Here is a 19,653-nt window from a genome sequence, read left to right as displayed (position 1 = left end):
CTTGTAGAGGTGCCACTTATAAAAGATTTTCCATCTTAAAATGCTTTCTAATTTGGTTCCATATTCTGAGTGAGTAAAGCACAATTGGGTTATTAGTATATTTGTGATAACTTTCATTTATTGGAGAGCAGAGCAGGGAATATAAAGAAGTACTACAGGATTTTACTTCTATTGCGGACCAAGCCTGTGTATGTTCATTTATTTGTGTCCAGGTTTTTATGGCTTGTATGTTTGCTGCCCAGTAATAAAAATGAAAATTAGGTAAAGCCATGCCACCTTCTGCCTGAGGTCTTTGTAGGGTCGCTCTTCGGATACGTGGGTGTTTTGAGTTCCAAATGAATGAGGTTATTATTGAATCTAACTGTTTAAAAAATGATTTATTGATATATATTGGAATGTTTTGAAATAAAAAGAGAAGTTTAGGAAGGATATTCATCTTAACAATGTTAATTCTTCCAGCTAGAGTGAGATGAAGGGTTGACCATCTATGCAAGTCTTGCTTAATTTTTTCCATACAGACGGCAAAATTTTGTTGATAAAGAGCTTTATGTTTACTTGTGATATTTACCCCTAGGTACTTAAACTGATCTGCTATGGTAAAAGGTAGGGTGTCTAATCTAATATTATATGCTTGTGAATTCACTGGAAAGAGTATACTTTTATTCAGATTAATTCTAAGACCAGATATCTTTTGAAATTCTGTTAGTGCTGTTAAAACAGCAGGGACAGTGTTTTCTGGGTCTGATATATATAAGACCATATCATCTGCATATAGAGAAATTTTCTGTTCCAGTCCTTCTCTGACAATCCCCTTTATCTGATAAGAATTTTGGCAGTGAACCGTCAGTGGTTCAATAGCGATTGCAAACAACAGTGGCGACAAGGGACATCCTTGTCTGGTACCACGTTCTAGTTTAATGTAGTCTGAGCAAATGTTATTAATACAAACTGAAGCTTCTGGATTGGTATACAGTAGTTTGATCCAAGCACAAATATTCGGGCCAAACCCAAATTTCTCCAATGCAGTGAAAAGGTAATTCCATTCAATCATATCAAATGCCTTTTCTGCGTCTAATGATAGTAGTATCTCTGGGGTGTTTGATTTTGCTGGTGAATATATAACATTAAACAAGCGTCGGAGATTTGAAGATAGGTGCCGGCCTTTAATAAATCCAGTTTGATCTTGTGATATTACCGAGGGCAGCACTTTCTCCATCCTTCTAGCTAGGATTTTTGAGAGTATCTTAACATCATTATTCAGGAGTGAAATTGGTCTGTATGATGCACATTGTAACAAGTCCTTATTTTGTTTAGGAAAGACGGTGATTAATGCTTGTCGAAATGTTTGAGGTAGTATTTGGTTGTCTCTAGCTTCTGTAAATGTTGCCAATAAGAGTGGAGCTAGCTGAGTGGAGAATTTCTTATAAAATTCTACGGGGTAACCATCAGGGCCTGATGATTTCCCGCTTTGTAGTGACTTTATAGCGTCTAGTAATTCTGTTAGCGTTAGAGGTTTATCCAGTTCCTCAGCACTTAAAGCATCTATTTGTGATATCTGTGAAGTATCCAGAAATGCATTAGATTGTGTGTTGTCTTCTTTGGGCTCAGTGGAATATAAAGACTTATAGTAATCTCTAAATGTGTGCATTATTTTATTATGGTCGATGATTTCTTCTCCATTCTTGTTGGTGATTACTGGTATTGCATTGTGAACTTCTTGTTTATGAATTTGTTGAGCTAAAAGCTTATTAGCTTTTTCTCCGTGTTCATAGTAATGCTGTCTAGACTTATAAATAAGTTGTTCAGTTTCTTTAGTTGTTAAGATGTTAAGTTCTGTATGTAGGGCCTGCCTTTTCCTGTGGAGAACTTCATTTGGACGCCTGGCTTGTTCTTCATCTATTCTAGTAATTTCATTTCTTAGCTCTGACACTTTCTTGGTTTCTAATTTATTTCTGTGGGAAAGATATGAAATAATCTGTCCTCTTAAGAAGGCCTTTAGAGTTTCCCAGAGTGTTCCTGCAGAAACCTCTGTGGACGTGTTTGTCTCTAGGAAGAAGCTGATTTGTTGGGATATAAATTCTGTGCAGTTCTCGTCTGCCAATAAAAGAGGGTTAAGACGCCATCTGCGAGGTGAGTGTGAGGGGCTTATTGATTTTAGCTCCAAGACTAGAGGGGCATGGTCAGAGATAACAATTGTGTCATATTTGCATGATTTAATTGTAGTCTGGAAATTATTATCTATAAAAAAATAATAAATTCTTGAGTAACTATAATGCACTGGTGAGTAGAACGAATATGTTCTTGAGTTTGGGTTAAGAAACCTCCAGGGGTCTGATAAGTTGTGATCATTCAAAAACTGTGTAATTATCTTTGAAGTATTAGATGTCGTCCCCCCTGTCACAGGAGTCCTATCTAAGAGTGGATTTAAAACACAATTAAAGTCCCCAGCCATTATAATTTTCTGTTTTCTAAGAGCACTGATAAAATGTTTTGTGGACCTGAGCAGATCACCATTCCTCATGCCTTCATCTTTCTTTGTGTTCAGATATTGTATGATGGTCACAGTTTGCTGGTCATGTTTTGGCTAATTTTGTATCTCATTATTGTTTGGCTGCTAATTAAGGAAAAAGATACAATTAAGGGGTCTGAGTCTTCAAGAGCAAGTCAATTAAAATGAATTCAAAAGAAGTTAATTAGTAGCAAAAAACAGGTCACTAACTAAGAAAAGGGTTAGAATGAAAACTTGCAGCCACTGTGGTCCTCCAGGACCAGATTTGGGGACCCCTGTTCTAGAATATACCTACTGAACTCAGTCCATGGAGGGCTATAGTGCCTGCACAGCCCTTGAATGCACCTGAATGTTACACCATGCATACATTTTCTAACTTGCTCATGATTAGTACTACTCTATATCACACTCTTAAGATTACATCTGATGCTTATGTCATTCTGCAGTTACAAAAATAGTATTTCAGCAAAAATTATATTCAGTCAGTCTACTTCTTTGATTTCTGTCAGTGCAGTTGAACAGGTTCAGTCCAAGATAGATATGAGCTACCCATGGTAGTAGGGGACAATTCCATAACAACAAAAGAATCAGAACATTGCATAAAAGAGTAGGCAGTACAGTGGTTATAAGCTTTAATGCTACAGTATAATTGTAAGAGCTCAAGTCACTGAATTAATGATACCTATAATTTATACAGAGTTGAAAAGTGAAGAAGACTACAAATATCATTATCATCATCCTTTTTTTCTGCTATTCCTGGTGAAGGTTATAGTAGCAAAATGCTGAGCTAAGCTAAGAATGTCTCCTTTCTCTTATTAAATTTCTACTGACCTTCCTGTGATTTGCCAAGTGCTCATTAGTCAATCATGAGATCCTCCCAGCATGTGCCCCTCATTCTTTTCCTAGTGGGCTATGCTTGGTAAGCCTCTTGTGGGAAGTGCCCAGTAACATCCTAACTACATACCTAAACCGCCTAAAATTGTCTCCTCTCAGATTCTGAGAAATAAAGTTTCTACCCTGGTCCTGCCATATTTCTGAGTTTCTTATTCTGTCATGGAGAGTTACATCATCAAATGTGTGCCAGCACCTGTTTGTATTTGTTGTTGAATTCTTTCAGTCACTAACCAGTGCTTGTGACGATACATGTGGATAGAGATTTAGACTGACAGGTATTGTAAAGGCCAGCCCTGACACAGAAAGGTGTAGGACACAAGTTCAAGCACATAGGGTTTTAATTTTTTCTTTTCCCTTGTGGGAAACCTATTCCCCGTCTCCAACAAGCACAGTAACATGGTCCCAAACACAAGCACAATAACAAATCACAATTCTTTTCCTTTTTCTTTTCTCCTTCATTCCTTCCGGCAAGCTTCGTCTCCCGACTCTGGCTGCAAATGGGCAATTCTTAGCTGTTTACAGGTTCAAATCCAAAACAGAACTGAGGCAGGTTGTCATAGATGGCGGCTTTATTTGCCGAGACAGGAAGTTATGTCATTAGAGGGCCCAGAACTAGAAGTGACATCATCAGGGGGCACCAGAACCAGAAGTGACATCATCAGGGGTGCCAGAACTGGAAGTAACATCATCAGAGGTGCCGGAACCGCGCGGGATTTCCCAAGGACGGTCTGCAAGGGATTGAGAAAGAAAGTCAGTGCACCTTGCCGCCCCCTGGTCTGGCATGGAATTACCATTATTCAGGCCCTTTAGCTGCCTCCCAATCGCACGTGTGTGACAGTATGTAGAGAGATTAGATTGCAGATATAGCTCCTGCTTTACCACCACAGTTTGGTACAACATTCGTAACACTGCTGATGCTGCACCATTTCCTTCTTTAGCTTCACTAACTCACTCAAAAAAAAATAAGAAAAAGAGAAAAGAAATCAAGTAATCCTCGCCCCTTACCTGTAGGGACTATTTCAATCTTTCTGGGGGAGGACCACATTCTGAAATTTGAAGATGCTAATTCTCATTCCAGCTGTCACAATCAACTGCAAACCATTCCAGTATGTACTGGAGATCAATCTGTTGAAGCCAAAAGGACAAAATTAGCAGAATGCAACCCTGGGGTTGCATTCCAGTGCAGTCTAGTCCAGTGTCCAGTGCAGTCCAGTCTAGTCCAGTGCCCCCACTGAATGGTTTTGACTTAATATTAAGAATGTGAACACAAATCTTGCTCTGAAAATGCATGGACCAAATGGTACATAGCAGCAACAGCAGCCCTGATACCCCGCATTCTTCCAGAACCTCCCATAGCACATTTGTATAAAGTTGGCAAGCTTGACAAGTTTGTTCATTGTTCATTCCGACTCTGAGGTTCAACTTGGTAATTGGACTCTCTTGTTCCAGACCATAGGTCAGGTAAGCTAATGCCAAGGTACTGTCCTCCACTTTCCATGAAGCACATAAGAGGTCAGTTAGCTAAACACCCAGCAATTCTAGTGCTTTCAACATTTCCAGTTGGATCTCATTCACTTCTTACTCCTCAGAACAGCGAAGTCTGCCACAGAGATGAACCCAACCTCAACCACTGTTTCTTCTTTGAGGAGGTCGTGACCTTTTACCTGTTGAAGATATTCCTAATTCAAGTCAACATCATTTGCTGAGAAAAGCCAGGGTAATGAGCCACCTATGCTTCCTGAGGCATCAAGTCATTTGCCAAGGCTTCTTTAGGCCCTCAGGTATCAGTATATGCTCTCTACACATTGGGAATATCTTTGGCCACTCTTGCAGCTATGCATTTTTGGGCTCAGTCAAATGTGGAGATCCTCCTTCAAACATTGCATGTAAGGCATCTTTCTCTAACAGCTCTCCTTGCCACAATGTCCATTAACGAACCCTAGGTACAGTATGACACCAACAACCTTTTGCCAACAGCTCCCAGCAATTTCCACCAGTGCTGAGATGCTGAATAGGATCCGTTTGGATACTATGACCCTGACAGAGGCATCCACCAGTCATTCCTAACACACCCTTCTAACTTTTTTGGGTCCTCCAGATCTCTTTTGGCACTTCACCCATCTCAGCCAGTTCACCACCTTCAAGCTTCAATCTCTTGACAACTCAGCACCTTTCTTTGCTCAGATCAGAAGACAGGCCTGTCTTTATTTGGTGTAACTGTCCTGAGTTCTCTTAGGTTTAACTGTAACATTCCATTCTGTAGACAAATGTGTTACCATTTAATCATGTAATATGTGTACAGCCTAGGTTGAGCTAGGGCTCTACGTTTAGGTAAACCCTGACTTAAATCTTCCAAAGGGCAGAAAAAAGTTCTTCCTGTGCTTACTTGGTCTCCCTCTTCTTCAAAAGAATTTTACTGTCCTCATTGATTTTAAGATTTAGGCTGGAACCTTTCTTCTTTCTTCCTTCTTCCTTTTTATTAACCAGTGATTGCGCTCATAAAATCTTATTTGCTTCATATTTACCTCGCTCTAAGCTCAGTTAAGTCCAGAATCCTATAGGGAATGCTCAAAGCTGTCTATAGTCTTTCAAACATATATTTTGAGGCTCTTTTAACTTCTTTTTCATCTATTTAAATATTGTGTAGCATTTTATACTTAACCACAGTTCTGTTCATTTTACTTGTACAATTGAAACTGGCAAATTAACACCTTATTTGATATTTGTTTGTGTATCAAAATATAAAGTATTTTTCCTTGCTATGCTGTCTCTATTTTTATACAGCACATTTCATAAGGAACAGTGCATTGAAAGGAGGATAATTTCCACCTCTGCCAACAAGTGCTAAAAAGTCTTTGTGTCTAACAGTCTAATATTCTTTTACTCTAAGAATGTTGGAGTTTCCAAAACTGATCTTTTTTACCGATTTGAAGATCCATAATAAGGAACCCTGAAGTGGACTGTCATATTCAGTTTTGCCTGATCATTAATGAATTTTCTCAGGGCAGATCTGATACCAATGGTGTTACTATATATGACTGAATAACCCTGTGCAGTTACAGTAAATGTCAAAGTCATGCATGCACAATTGCTTTAACATCATTAGGTATTTAAAAACAATTATTTCTTAAAAGCCAGCTTTAATTTTGAATGTATTTATTCTAAGTGATGTTTGTATACAACAGCATATCTATATTATTGATAAATGCAGGCACTGGACTGTGAAATTTTAAAAGTATTCCTTTCATATTCTTTAGTATTTTGGACAATTGTAAGTGCATCTCTATCACCCATATGCTCTTGGTGAAGGCAGAGCAGCCATTTGTTGGTTTAGTTTTTTTTTCATTTGTTTCTTTTCGGCACTAATCTTTCTCAATGATAAGGCTGTTGTCACTGTGACCATACTTGTTTAGGATTTGTCTTTGCCTCCTACCTACAACATTAAAGAAATACTGAAATCCACATTGTAATACTTATTTTACGTCTGATAGAAGTGAAAAGTGTTTCAAACTCCATTGTTATCATTGTACCATGTGTCTGGTTTATTATGTTGGCTGTTGAGAATATTTGCAGTTTATGGTGTAGCCTCCTCAAGTAGCTGACTACTAACATTCAGTGTAACCTAAAACACATTTTTCAGAATTATTTATTTCCTAAAACAGATTCTTCTACTGTCTGATGCAAAGGTGGTTTTCTTTAACTTTGTCTATGACATAACTAAACTAAAGAAGTCTTACATCGTGATTACACATCCTTGCATTTTATGTTATTTCATTTGAGAAAACCATTATGTGTGGGCTACGTAACATGCAATACTGCAAAACTGTCAAATCTGACAATAAACCTGAAAACCTAAAGATTCCTTTGTCTATTTTTCTGTCTCCCACTTTAGGTAGGAGGTCATACGATGCTCCCAATTCGTTGGATGCCTCCTGAAAGTATAATGTATCGCAAGTTTACCACAGAGAGTGACGTGTGGAGCTTTGGAGTCATCCTTTGGGAAATTTTCACCTATGGCAAACAACCATTTTTCCAGTTGGCCAATAATGAGGTAAGAATGCAGCAGACAGATATGGAAACTAAGATATCAAAGCAGAATGCATACATCTGTAACAAGGAAGCTCAGTCATTCATTTTGACATCGTTTGAGAATCAAAGCTTCAGTATTTTGAGATACTGAAATTTCAGATTTGGTAGCCTAATGTCGCAATTGCACTTGAGATGAATAATAGAGTAGGTGGATGATTTTATAAATCTTTTTTAATATGGCACCCAATTCAAGATGAAAAATAAGTCTTACATTTTGATACGTTATGTCACCTTCTGATCTTAATGAATGCTTAACAGCTGATATTTATTTGTCTAACTTGATCTTTTGATGACACAGTTGATAAGCGAGTTGCAAATTAAGTGGATACATATTACTTCATTCTTAAGTGTTTTGGTAATATATGAAGAATAAGTTATAATTACTTATAAGTTATATTTACTTTTATATTAACGGTATGCTGGTTCCTAAGAATCAGTCATCTTCAGGTGTGATATATTGAAAGTAGTTGGACTAACTTGTAAGGAACTAATAAAAATTGAGTTTTTAAATATTTTAATCAAAACATGATTTTTACATCTTTATATATAACATGCTACCGTGGCTGTTCGTTTGTTTGTCCAGGATTTTAAATCACCTGTAGCTCACAAACCGTTTGTCCTATTGACCTGAAATTTGGTACACATATATTACTTGATGTCTACTATCCGCTTTCATGGTGATGACTGACCTCCAAGGTTATTCCTCTTTTTATTTCTGTTTTATTTTATTGTTGAATCAACTCTCAGCAGCGGCCAGCAGGGCAGCTGTGCAGCGCATGTGTACAGGTGCCATTCTCATTCCCAACTTCACTGTCACTTCCTCTACCTCTTCATATCTTAAATCATTCTTGAGGCAGTTTGAAGACTTAAGTGCCAGCTTAAGTGAAAAATTAAAGAAAACATACTAAGTAATTGCAACACAAACACTGGCTTAATAAGTTTTAATGAAAAAGATGCCAACCAAACAAGAAAAGAGGATGGAGAGCCGCTGGGTTGAAGAAAAGAAGAGCTGCTCAGGAAGCAGCAAATGCATCAACCTCTGAGCAAATGCATACTAAACATAAAGAGTATGAAAACTAGGAATGCTCATGTCAAGTGTATAATGTGCAGTGCGTCGTTACTGGTATTAGTATATGTCTACAATTTGCCAATGTATGATACAATTTCTCAAAGTTGATGGTAAAAGATGATTGCTTCTGTCAGCCATACCCTCGTATAATCTCAAATTATAGTAAAATATTTCTTTCCGTCATTGCTTACAAAAGCCTTAGTCTTCACAGTGTGTTAATTCAACATTCCAAGTATTTATACAAGATCTGCAGCCAGATAGTGCAATTACAAATTTCCTTTTTTTGAATAACATGAAGACGCTTAAAGGCATAAAAGGGCAAATGTTTAAAGAAGAACATGAACATGGGTAAAGCTGTGTGAAATGAACAGCCATATATTGTCTCTGGCTGCAAATGGGTTTTGAAATGGCACTCATGTGCATTGAATCCAGTCCTGAACTGAACTGCTGTTAGGCAGGAAAGATGGCGGCTTTAAAGGATCCAGACTGGAAGTGATGTCATCTTGGCGCTGGAACCGTAAGTGATGTGGTCCTCGGCAGCGGAACCAGAAGTGGCGTTATCAATGTGGAATCAGACCGGATTTCCTGTGTTTGGCCTGCAGAGATAACAGAATTAGGTTTAGTGTACCCCGCCACCCCCTGGCCTGGCATGGAATTACCTTCACATGATTCTAAGATTAATTTGATAAAGTAGGAATTATACAATAGTGCTTTATGTAATTATCATAGATGAGTTCTATCAGGTACAGAATATAATAGACTGGTATAGTGACTTAATGGCAGATGTGCTGTAATTTCTTTAAACAGTAATCTTCATTGTTGGTCTTACTGCTAAAATTAATAACTGTGAAGTTGGATCAAGATCTGTCATCTACTCCTGATTTTGTAAGACATGCTATGCATATGTTTCACTAAGACTCCTCATTATAAGTAGCCACCAGTTTGTTATGACACTCACATGTGAAGGATGCCTCTATTTGGTGATGGTAGAAAAACATTTTTAGATGTAGATGAAATCAGGTATGCTTAAATAGTAGATATTCATTTTGGCAAACTTGTCATTTTACCACCCTTCCTATCAGGCAATGCTAGGGAGTACATAAATGTAAGCATAAGTGGTACTAGATTCGAATAACACATCTGTTATTCTGATCTCCATTCATAACGCATCACATTAACATAGTCTTTGCTTCTAGATAGCAGGTATTCCAGACTGAATTTAAGTTCTGTATGTTTTGCATTGAACATTACAAGAAAAAATTTTTAAAAGAACAGAAAGGCTGATCTGACAAAAATAGCTTGACAGTAGATCTAATATTGTTTTCAAATACCCATGAATACTCATTAATTAATGAATTAGACACAGTGAGAAAACGTCATATAGCAGCTCTCTTCACCAATTTTCATTAGTGTGAAGGCTAAAATGACATTTGTTAACTTCAGTTATGTTTACCTGAACAGACCATTATTTCTAATCAAGGGTTTCATGGAAATAGACAGTCATCCTTACTTTGAAGGATCAAGACTAAACCCGTTACACAGCGGTGCAGAGCAGGCATTAGCACTGTGACCCTCCAACTCCAGGACTTTGGGTTTGAGTCTCTGGGTACACTGGTCTCCTCCTACACCTCAGAAGTGGACATGTTTTATTATCTAGCAGTAATAAATTGACACAGTTTGTATGGATGTTTTTTAATGAGTGCACTCAACATTTAACAAATGTGAGTGTATGTATCAACATTTAGCAAGTGTTGAGTGTATGTATCGGTGATAAATTAATGATGATTCCACAAACCGTTCCTGTCTTGTGCCCTGTGCTGCTGCGATGGCTTCCCTCAGGTTTATAATCTTAGGCTTATTGCACAACAAGCAATGAACTTATAAACTTAAAATAAAATATGTTATCCACTTGCATCATGTCAGAGAAAATGTGATTTTGCCAAAAATAAACATAGGGTTTCATAATATAATTTATTTTATTGCGTTAAAACCTATACTTAGTTGTTCAGTGATTTTAATTCTAATTCCGGTAATCATATTCTGGCACAGTGATTTTTTTGTAATCATCATGAATCTTTTGAGGTGGTTATTGTTGTGAAATACAAACAAAACTGCCAAATTCTAGTAAGGTTTGGAAGATTGTTCTCAGAGAAGGAAGCAGAGAAAAATCCAGGAAAACTGAGCTGCTTAAAGCAATTTCTTTTTGCACAGTCTATATACAGTTCAGACACAGCATTCTCTGTAATTTGTTATAATAAGTACAATCTTTACTAATATAATTATTTGACAATTCATTTATTTACTAAATGTATTTAATATAGATTTAGGCTCATAGGAGTGCAAGAGTCCAACCCAACAACACTGGACAATGCAGCAGGAGGCAACCCTTGACAGAATGCCATTGAATTGCAGGGCACAATTAGTGCTTTCTCACTTTGGGTCGATTTAGAGTTCCCATTTAATATGTGAAAGGGAAGCCAGAGTACTCAGAGAAAAACCAGTGAAGACTTAGAGGAAATTTACAAACTCCACACATACTATGACTGGTTTAGAATTCATGCATTTGAAGAATGATCCTGCCGTCTTTACTTCATATAGCACCTGTAGGGTTGGTCCTATGCCAAACCAATTAGGAATTAAATCTTACTGTATACAACTAGCAATAAATCAGACATCTAAGTATTTCTGAGATAAATGTCAATTCTTGAATTTTCCATGTTTTAAGAGGCAGCCATAACTTCAAATCACCTATCATGTAAAATGCTTTTTTAAAAAAATCATGTCTGGAAAATTTTAGATTACATTACAAAAAGGAATGTATAATAACTTTGGACAAATCTATTTTTGGTTATATGCCAAGAGTCACAGAGCACAAGTATTCTTAAATATGAAGACATTTTCCTTAGTTGATCTGACTTTAATAAGACAGAAGCAATACCTTATCAGAACAAGAAGAAAAAAATAATATCCAGCATCTACAGTACGTGGCTTGGCTCCTTTATTGATAGACAGCAATACAACTGCAAACAACAATGCTTGGTTGCTAAGACTCCACACTGTTTATTTTTGCTGGTATTTCGCCCATTGTACTTTGGCCTTACAATATGTTTAAAGGTTAGTTTTTGGTTGCAGTAAAACCTAAAGCTTCTCCAGCATATAGTTGGCTTGATTCAATATGTTCTGTAATAATGAAAAATGTGTGGAAGAAATTAAATATTTCACAATGCCTTGCAGTGCTTATTACACATGTACACCACCTTTGTGATACTTGAAGGGTTCTAACTGATTTTAAAGGTGTTTCTTGCATCTGCTAAACAAATGGAAGTTCAGAGATGCAAATAATAATAATACGTTTTATTTATATAGCGCCTATCCCCAAATTCACAACCCATCCTCTTGGTGATTAGTTGCTAGATTCGGGTAAAATTATAAAGTTGCAAGCAACTTTATGTAAGGACACTGCAACCTAAGACAGAAACAGCTGACACAATTAAAATAAAATTGAATTAAATTAATCTTTTTTTTTTTTTTTTTTTTTTACATTTTCAGCAAGGGGCATGGTGGCGCAGTGGGTAGCGCTGCTGCCTCGCAGTTGGGAGATCTGGGGACCTGGGTTCGCTTCCCGGGTCCTCCCTGCGTGGAGTTTGCATGTTCTCCCCGTGTCTGCGTGGGTTTCCTCCGGGTGCTCCGGTTTCCTCCCACAGTCCAAAGACATGCAGGTTAGGTGGATTGGCGATTCTAACTTGGCCCTAGTGTGTGCTTGGTGTGTGGGTGTGTTTGTGTGTGTCTTGCGGTGGGTTGGCACCCTGCCCAGGATTGGTTCCTGCCTTGTGCCCTGTGTTGGCTGGGATTGGCTCCAGCAGACCCCAGTGACTCTGTGTTCGGATTCAGCGGGTTGGAAAATGGATGGATGTGTTTTCAGCAAATAGAACTTAAAACTGTTGCAAGTCTAGTGCAGATTCCTCACAAAACCAGGAGTCTGAGTTCATATCCTGGCCTGGTGCAATATGAAGTTTGTGATTTCTTTTTGTAATTTTTCTTTCAATACTCCAGTTTTCCTCCCACAACAGTAATGACAACCATAATGTTCATGATAGGCAATTTTGTGACTCTAAACTGGCCTAGTGCAAGTGTGTGTGCCCGGTGATAAGCTGGGATCATGTCCAAGACTGGTGCCCACCTTGTGTCCAGTGATAGCCAGGATAGGCTTTGTTGCTACAAGACAAAGTAAAACTGGATTGAGGGGCTTCAGAAAATGAATAGCCAGATGACTAATTATCTAGGGGAAGTTCAGTAATCTAACATAATATGCACATAAATGTCACTTTGCAAACCTGATTATAGGTTATGTTGGAAAATCCTTTGCACTGTTATTCTTAGGGCAGGTTTATACTTCACGGGACGCGATGCATGCTCCAGGGGACGCTCTTGATACACAAGCGTTTTATTGTTTATACTTGCGAGCGTACTTTACATAAATCTGGAAGAATCCACCAGGTGGCAGTGCAAGATATTATCACAGTGAGAACAGGTTCGGCTTCGCTGTGTTGTGAATTGCCTGGAATGCCCATTAAATTCCGATGACACCTTACCGCAATATCTCTGAAAAGGATGTTTAATGATTAAATCCATCAATCCAGGGATGTGTCCATTCCAGCAAGCATTGGGCACAAAGCAGAAACAATCCCTGGATGGGGCAACAGCTCATCACAAGGTGAATACAAGCACTCACATACACACTGGCGTCATTTTAGTGTCACCAAATCTGCATATCTTTGAAAGGAAACCGGAGCACACTGTGGAAACCCAGCAGGAAAACACCAGGCAGGGAATACCAGTGATGTGACTCCCTGCGAGACAGCAGTGCTACCACTCCGCCACCATGTCATTCCCATGTGTGTAATTATTAACAGTATTCATTATTTAAACGAAATTAACAATTTATCTGTAAAATGTAACATACACACTTTAATGCATTTCGTCATGAAAGTGATATCAAGTATAAATCTAAGGATTCTAAATGTGCAGAGAGTTGGAATATCATACATTTAATGCATTCTTTGTGGTGATCTATTGCTGTTTGCCACTACTGTCAGGTCAGGAGGAAGCCCCAGAAAAAAAAGACGGCACAAAAGATGGTATGTGAGACTTTTAAAGTGTATCGTGTCATTACGATTGGGAATATGCGACGCTTAAATATAAAAGCACCACGAATGCATTTGTATGTCGGCATTTTGCTTCACCACATTGAACCATTCATCAAACATTGAAGCGCACACATCAGTCCCGTCGGATCCGTATAGACTCGGCTTTCTGTCACATGTAGATAGTAAACAGAGACTTTGACGTTACATTCCAACTTTTATCACACTGTGCCCCCTGACTTTTTCCTGGTACTGCAACTCGTGCACGTGTCACGTTAATTTCTGAGGACCTGCTCAGAGGGCACGTTAAATGAACGCTGGGAATGTGTGGCAGCCATGATGAATTCGAGTACACGATCTGAGCGTGAAGTATAAACGAGCCAAACCTCCATGACCTTATTCTTTCTTTGACTAGACGGTCATGCAACCTCAGAGAGATTTAATTTACCTTTCTTCTAGCATCCTGAGGAAGCAGTACTATTCCTTAATACTATCCCTTAACAGCTCCTGTTTTTAACACTAGTTGCTCTCTCGACTGCAAGGATTATTTTTGTAGGAATCCAACATACCCTTTGTTTCCATGATAACCTCCCCTCACACAAGGCTGCATCTTCATTTCACCTCAGTATGTCTTGCTATATACTTATATCAACCTGGAAGAGTTTTTTTTATAGTCTCTCAGACTATCCTGTAAATTTAACTGAATAAACACGCTCCTATTTACAAAAACACTTTGCTCCTATGCAGCTAGAAAAATCAACAAAAAGTAACAGTGAATATATTTTGAATACATATAGAGAATATATTATAGAATATATATGTTAAAAAAATATATTCTATAAATGATGCTAAATTGTACAATATCATGAAACTCTCAAGGTAACATATGAATCACACACATCACTGCATATCAACACATTAATGTGAGCCCACTGTCTGCACTCTGTACACTACTAGTCATGCAATAGAGTAAATCCCTGCCTCATGACTCTATACTATAAATCTATCAATTAATTTTAAGAATGGTTCTGCTTCACAGATTCAGTTTTTAACATTGTTTTTTATCATATAAATTGTTTCATAGATAGACAGCCATTTGTAATTCATTGTTCACATGCAAACAAAACAACAGTACCTATATTTAGTAATATCCTACCACAGATAGTCCATAGATTACTTAAAAAAAATATTACCGAACGGAGAGAATTGTCATTGATTCCCATTAATAGACCTACAGTACACTGTTGCATCCATGTTTTCCCTGTTAGGACACATCATATAAATATTTTACATTTGATTTGGTTGTTTTTGTGTTCAAGTAGAATTCCATATGCTGAATATTAAAAACGAAATGCTTAGAAATGTGGGAAGCTGATTGATAACCCACAAAACCCCAAAATACAGTAGAAATGCGTCAGTTCATGTTACACATGCTGTTCCTCACTAGTGAGCCACATAATATGTAAAAATGACATGCTATGCCAGACAAACAGGAGCAACCACGCACAAATCTCTAGTGTGGCACAAATATGATTGCCTTGGAAAGACACACACATGCAGGCAGGAGAAGACACCTGCTCATTTGGAAACCTCTCGAAAAATTAGTGCCAACTGACAGTTTTGCCATTCTGTTTAACCATAGTTATCCCCATGATGTGAATAATATTTTAGGATGAGCTAAGCCAGCCTGTGTCAATAGAATGTTATTTCATCCATAGAGAACACACGTGAGGACAACGCAGCATGTCAGTTGCCCTATGGTATGCATCAAAGAATATGATTTAGAGTTCATGAAGTGAGCAAGACAGTGCAACTAACTTGATTGAAATAAAGATAAGCTAAATGGTGCATGGTGTACCTGTGGATTGGTCAGAGAACCTGCCGCATACAATAAAGACAGAAAGTTTTTGGTTGAGATAAGTTTAGCAGAGCTTTTTGGAAATACTACAAGATTACTACATAGATAGATGGTGTCAGTGCTGTTCATTTTGATATTATTAAAGGGGAATGATTACCAGCGCCACTATGGGCTAAGTCATCTTTATTATCTTGTAATGTAAAGCTATAGCCTAAAATGTGGAGGCACCAAAGTAATTGGGTGATGCAAAATAAAGTGAAAACAGGTGTTTGCATCTTTTTATTTCCTTAATAAGTAAAACAATTACCACTATTTCAGATTCAAAGTGAGCAGTGACCATGCCTTGCTGCCTTTGATGATGGTTACCATGGCTGAGAATAAAGACAAATTTGTGACTATGAAAGAAGGTGATTTTATTGGCACATTTGCATGAAACTTCAGTGATAAAGACCCGTGAACAAGAGGAAACTGTTATTGAAAGTTCATACTCTAGTTTATAATGTCTAACATTAATATGAAATCCAAGGCTAAACAAGTGACCAAAGATTTGAAAAAAATTCATTCAGGACATAAACAAGGAGGTTCAATGATTCACTGAGTATTCTACTAAATATCACATAAAACACATTTTTTGTATTGTATTTTTGTCCACTGTTGAGAGGAGACATGCAAGTAAAAAGAAGTCTGAATTAATGTGAGCCTTCTGGGATTGGCTTTTAGAGGCCTAGAACTAACAGTAAGGATCAAATATCAAAAATATCACTTTCGTGATCAGTAAGCTTGAACGACACTCCACATTCCTATATTATCAATCCCCAAGGTTTGTGAAAAGGAGTTACTTTGACTCCTTGTGTCCCATTAGGAGGTAAACCCCTGGGGTTGGTTGATGTGACGTACACAACTTAAAGTCTGTCTAATCATTTTTGCTGAAGGCACCTATCAGTTTAATCTTAATCATAAAGGTGTAATTTCCTGCACAAAATATTCTCCAGAAAAGTTTTATGGGTCTAGATGTCCAAAAATAGAGGGGAACCTCAAAAAGCTTGATGTCTTGCATAACTAGACATCAAGATGAGTTGAATACTATAGTATATAGTGGGTGAAATAAGTATTTGATCCCCTGCTGAATTTGTAAGTTTGCTCACTAACAAAGAAATGAACAGTCTCTAATTTTTATGGTAGTTTCTTTTTTTTATGGTAGAAGATTGAGCTTCTGGGATATGCACAAGCCCTTCACAACCAGAGAGAGAGAGAGACAGAATATCAACCAAAAATCCACATTACATAAAAAAACACATTACATAAAAGTTATAAATTGATTTGCAAGTCATTGAGAGAAATAAGTATTTGATTCCCTACAGCCTAGCTAGAATTCTGGCTCCCACAGTTTGACTGTGTGCCCACGTGGCACACAGATTCCAATCAATCACAGATACTCCTGATCTCAACTCGTTATGTGTATAAAGCACACCTGTCCATGGAATCAATTTCTTCCATTCCAACCTTCTCCACCACCATGGATAAGACCAAAGAGCTGCCAAAGACAAGAGTGTAGACCTGCACAAGGCCGGAATGGTCTACAAGAATATCAGCAAGAAGCTTCGTGAGAAGGTGACAACTGTTGGTATGATTATTCAGAAATGGAAGAAATATAAAATGACCATCAATTGCATCAATTGCAAGATCTTGCCTCATGGGGTGAGGATGATCATGAGAAAGGTGAGGGATCAGCCCAAAACTACACGGGAGGAGCTTGTTAATGATCTGAAGGCAGTTTGGACCACAGTAACCAAGAACACCACACTACGCCGTAATGGATTGAACTCTTACAGCGCCTGCAAGGTCCCCCTGCTCAAGAAGGCACATGTACTGGCCCGGATGTTCACTGGTGTTACTAGTGGTGTTCAATGGTGATGAAATACTTATTTCCCCCACTGTATATGTGGGGTTTTTCTCATGCTGGTGAGTCAGAAGGCACTGGGGAAAAAAAAACTGAAGTGACTTCAAAGCATTCATAAGAATTTCATTGTGTTATCTGCATGACAACAAACGTATCTTCACTTGGCTATATCCCAGGTACGTCCACAAATATTAAAACACAATGTGAACAACATCACTCAGTTCTAAAGGGAGCATACTATGCTTAAGTAATAGATCTTCAATCATAATTTAACATTGGTAGGTAAATCATGTTAGTGTGTAGATCTCCTATGTCTAAAGGATTTGCTGTTGTTTCTCATAATATTTCTTAAGCTTCTGCAAAAAGCTAAGATTCTCTTTGTGACAAATAAAGTACTATTTATCTATCTATGGAAGTTTAATTTATCCTTGGAATTTTAAGAAAGTTTACATCTTGTGGTCACAGTGCACCATTTAATAGTCCAGTACTAAAAGTAGGTACAGTTATAAAAGCTCCTGATTCAGCAAAAAAAGATAGGTTTTTGCAACTTGATCATTAAGGCACAATTTGGATTCTAGTGGATTGGATGCCATTGCTCCTACAGAATTCTAGACGTTCCTACATGTTGTTCACTTTGTATCAGCCCAGATATTTAACTGTCCTTCTGTACCCGTACTCATGCACTCCTTGGCCAGTAGAAGAACAGAAGTGTGTCTGCTTATGATTGTGCTCTGTGAATTGGCTCCTCTCGAGGATGATTTTCTGTCTTGTGTCCAGAGCTTCTGGGTTATGCACAAGCTCTTCACAACCAGAGGCTGGATAAGCAAATTAAAAAAATGGATAGCAATGTTTATTAATGTAGTGTAAATCTGAAAACTACTCATAAGTTACATTTTATTTTAACTTCACGAATATAAGTCTTGCTAACACTAAGCTTTATATCTTATAATTTAAAGGCATAGTGATTTTGTGTTTGAGATTACAGACAGTGACGATGCAGTCCACTTATGTAACAAGCAGATATATGGCTCTCTTTTGCTGAACATAAATGTCTTTTATTTTGTGCTTATTGGTTTTTCTTAATATGGAATAAAGTAAAAGAAATGTAAATTTATCTGAATCTAAACTTTTGTACCTTTAGTTTAGTAATGTCAGCCAGTGTGCAATTAAGATGTTATCTTGCCACTGCATTGTATAATTAGCAGTAAATCTTTCAACATTTATTAGAAAACTGTAATTACACAAACTTTTAAAAACAAAGTCATTCAGCAATGCAACTCCAAATTGTGTATCTTAACTATTTTACATAGGGAAACAGCACTTGGCATCTAATAAAGTTTTGTTTAAGTCCCAGTATTTTCCTTTTTCCCATTATCCAACATGCTGATGCTCACATTATTTATTCTTGTTGGTTTTTGTGCATGTGTGTTTGTGAGTGTTTGATTTGCTGTGTATGATGGATGATGTTGACTATTTTTTCATTTAACATTACACTGTATGAAAATTTTCCCATCTTCTCCCCAATTCAAACCCACCTTAAGAGTTAAATATGACTGATATATTCAGAAACATCTCTATAGTGAGTTACTGTTAAATAGTCAACAGAACACTAAAGTGATCAAGTTTTGGCTTTGTCTTTATAGTACTTATTTTAATACTTTTTTAATATATATTGTAGAAATAAGTTAGGTGTAAGACTGTATAGTTTTCAGACATATCTTTTTTATTTTTTGACTGTGAATGTGAATTAGGGACAATTTATTAATAAATTGAAGAAGCAGTAGGTTATTGTAAAAAATTAAAAAAATTAATGAATTAAATAAATGTATATTTTGCAGAAATTTCAAAATGTATTTAAAGAGTACATCAGCAGGAAGCAAAATTTTGCCACCATCCTCTTTTCAACAATAGCTTTCAGTGTTTCCAGGGTTCATCCTGCGATGAAGCAGGCTTTCGTGATAACTTTGTTCAGGCGTTGTGCTTCTTTTGACGTCAAGTTACTTGCCCCGGACACCACAGCATTGTACAACACACAATTCTCTGGGCTAATGTGAGTTTCAAAATTACATGTTGTGTTGCAAACTTGCATTTGAAAATGGGATACACAGGATATACTGTTTTCATACAATACACTTTATGGCTTCAGATTTGAAATTGTAAAGGCACAATAATACATAGCCTTGAGTCAAA

General features: G+C 37.4%; 1 protein-coding gene across 1 annotated transcript in view; it reads left to right on the top strand.

Moving 5' to 3' along the window:
- ntrk3a (neurotrophic tyrosine kinase, receptor, type 3a) overlaps window positions 1-19,653 on the top strand; it is a 948,732-nt gene that overhangs the window by 916,579 nt on the left and 12,500 nt on the right. The window contains exon 15 of the mRNA XM_028822657.2: window positions 7,296-7,454. Within this exon, the coding sequence (XP_028678490.2) occupies window positions 7,296-7,454 (159 nt within the window). The remainder of the gene's footprint in view (window positions 1-7,295; window positions 7,455-19,653) is intronic.

Source organism: Erpetoichthys calabaricus, chromosome 17 (genome assembly GCF_900747795.2).
Source record: "Erpetoichthys calabaricus chromosome 17, fErpCal1.3, whole genome shotgun sequence".
Classification (NCBI taxonomy): domain Eukaryota; kingdom Metazoa; phylum Chordata; class Cladistia; order Polypteriformes; family Polypteridae; genus Erpetoichthys; species Erpetoichthys calabaricus.
Note: the sequence above shows the minus strand (reverse complement) of the source record. Positions and strands in the feature narration are given on the sequence as shown.